This window comes from Penaeus vannamei, chromosome 26 (assembly GCF_042767895.1).
Source record: "Penaeus vannamei isolate JL-2024 chromosome 26, ASM4276789v1, whole genome shotgun sequence".
NCBI classification, from domain to species: domain Eukaryota; kingdom Metazoa; phylum Arthropoda; class Malacostraca; order Decapoda; family Penaeidae; genus Penaeus; species Penaeus vannamei.
Genome location: NC_091574.1, coordinates 26,652,190 through 26,654,689, shown reverse-complemented (window position 1 = coordinate 26,654,689; position 2,500 = coordinate 26,652,190). Strand labels below are relative to the sequence as shown.

The window sequence follows — 2,500 nt, the reverse complement described above, 5'->3', positions numbered from 1 at the left end:
TTTTGAAAATTAGGTCTCCAGATCATTTTCAAAACGTTGTCTCTAATTAGGTTTCCAGACTCCTAGGTATCGTTCTTTTTTTAACACTTGATTTTGAAGTTGAATGAATTATTCAATAGTTCAAAACATTCTCTCTCTCTCTCTCTCTCTCTCTGTGTGTGTGTGTGTGTGTGTGTATGTGTGTGAAAAAGGTTAAACACTACCGAGTTGATACTATGTGGGCTTTTCTACCATATCTGAAAATCTTTTAGAATTACTTCGAGCCTGAAGAGCCCCAAGATGCAATCTATGAATTAATTTGTGGTGCAACTGTTGCATTTATAGTGTTAACAGTTAACACCTTAAAAGATGGTTGCGGGGCCCTTGCTTTTGGTGGGTCTCAAAGCTTCGTCCAAGTCAGCCTTAAGACTTCTTCCTCTTCCCCCACAAACCTCCTCTTCCTCTTCCTCCCTTCTTCATCAGCAAACTTAGCTAACTGTTAAGGCATTTTGGGTGACCGTACTTAATTTGCATTTAAGGGTTCTCTAAACAATATGTATATTTTGTGAAGTAATTAATTAGGATATTGCGGGACTGACACCTAGTTCCACTGGCTCATATGACGAAGAGATTGTTTTTACAAAAGTTTGCCGAGCTCTGATAAATTCTAATGAACAATGTGTTACACATTATGAATTACTGTAAAATGGGAAACCCCAAGCAGTACTTTCTATTAATCTCATTTGTAATTTTATTTAATGGCCATATATATACTTCAATTTTGACCACTTCATCCCTAAGTGATATATCCCAGCCTGACCAATGAACGGAGATGGTAAAGAGAGGCCTAGTCCAAAACAAAATAACAGTTTGCTTAGTATCTCTAATACCTTCAATTTATCAAATATCTTTCAAGACAAAAATGGAGGTGGAAGATCATCAAAGACAGACGGAAATGATGAATGCGAAGGCAAGAATGGACGATGCGTGAAAGAATGGAAATGCGAAGAAAAAAACGTCCTCAAGAAGGTTGAATGTAGCGGGAAGAATAGAGTGTGCTGCCGCAAAGGTGAGTGTCAGACTCTTATTGGTTTTGGTTGATTTTGTCCCTTTTTATCTATCAAAATGTTTAAAAGAAGAAATATGTCAAATGTTCCAATTCTGCCAGTGAAACCATAGGGGATATGCACACTGAGCATTAAATTGAAGTAGCAAGAATTCATCTAGAAACAATGTCTAAAATCAGTGATATCTCCCAATTAGATGGAAGATCTTCAAAGACAGACGGAAATGATGCATGCGAAGACAAGAATGGAAGATGCGTGAAAGAACAGAAATGCGAAGAAAAGGATATAATCAAGAAAACTGAATGCAGCGGACAGAATAGAGTGTGCTGTCGCCAGGGTAAGTATCGACTTTTTCAATTTTGACCAGTAAACCTTTACACATACCCAAGAATTATATCCCAGACTGAGGAACGAACCAAGGTAGCAAACAAGGAACAAATCTACTGCAAAACAGAAAACATTTGATCAATATCACCAATGTTCTCAATTGATATCACAGGAGGTAAACGAAAATCTAAGAGCGACGGAAATGCTGAGTGTGAGAGTAACGCCGGGAGATGTGTGAAGAAATGGAAATGTGGCAGGGATAATATCCTGAAGAAGATCGAGTGCAGCAGGAATAATGAAGTGTGCTGTGGTCAAGGTAAGTGTCAAGTCCCCACTTTTCTGCCTGATCTCGTCCCAGGTACAAAAAGTCAGGTAGTCCCTCTTCCGGTTACCCTGTTGATCCCATAAATGAAAATGGCTTTTGTCCAAGGGTATTCTGATAGGTGTTAATGATAAATAACTATTTATTATCTTAAAATAAGGTAATTACAACAATGTTAAATATATTATATATTATATTATGTATCTGGCTATACCTGATATCTCATTGTTCACACTCAATGGCTGAATGTTGCATCATTAGCTTCTGCCGTGACTTAGTCATTCTGTGTGAAATGTTATGGTGTTTTTTACAGTGCATTTTCATTGCAAATTATTCAGTAAAAACAATGGTAATAACTAATAAAGAAACGGATCAAATAAATAAAGAAAATAAAGTTACAGAGGGAAGGTTTACCTGACTTTTTAGGATTTTCATTAAGATGAAGTGGAGTTACTTTGTTAAACCACCTTGATTTTGTCGGATTTTTATTTCACTTATTTATTTATTCTTAATCAGTTCTTGTTGTGTTTTATGATTATCTCAAATGTTTCAAAATACCTTTTAAATTATCAATGAATTATATCCCAGACTGAACTGTGAACCTAGTTGGTAAATAGGGAACAAGTCTAATAGAACAATTAATTACTATGACTAATTTACCCAAATTGTCAACAGTCACAGGAAATAAAAGAAATTCAAAAATCGACGGAAGTACCGAGTGTCAGAATAACGAAGGGAAATGTGTGAGGAAAGTGCAATGCAACGAGAAAGACGTCCTCAAGATGTTTGAGTGCAGTGGAAAGAA

The 2,500-nt window shown here is 36.3% G+C and overlaps 1 protein-coding gene across 2 annotated transcripts in view; it reads left to right on the top strand.

Moving 5' to 3' along the window:
* Positions 1-2,500, top strand: part of LOC113829443 (uncharacterized) — a 10,969-nt gene that overhangs the window by 1,747 nt on the left and 6,722 nt on the right. Inside the window, exons 3-6 of one of the 2 annotated variants that reach the window (XM_070140263.1) lie at positions 896-1,048; positions 1,243-1,383; positions 1,546-1,689; positions 2,371-2,500. The exon at positions 2,371-2,500 is cut by the window's right edge and continues 17 nt beyond it. In XM_070140263.1, coding sequence (XP_069996364.1) covers positions 896-1,048; positions 1,243-1,383; positions 1,546-1,689; positions 2,371-2,500 — 568 coding nt within the window. The remainder of the gene's footprint in view (positions 1-895; positions 1,049-1,242; positions 1,384-1,545; positions 1,690-2,370) is intronic. The other variant, XM_070140264.1, reaches the window with a different exon arrangement.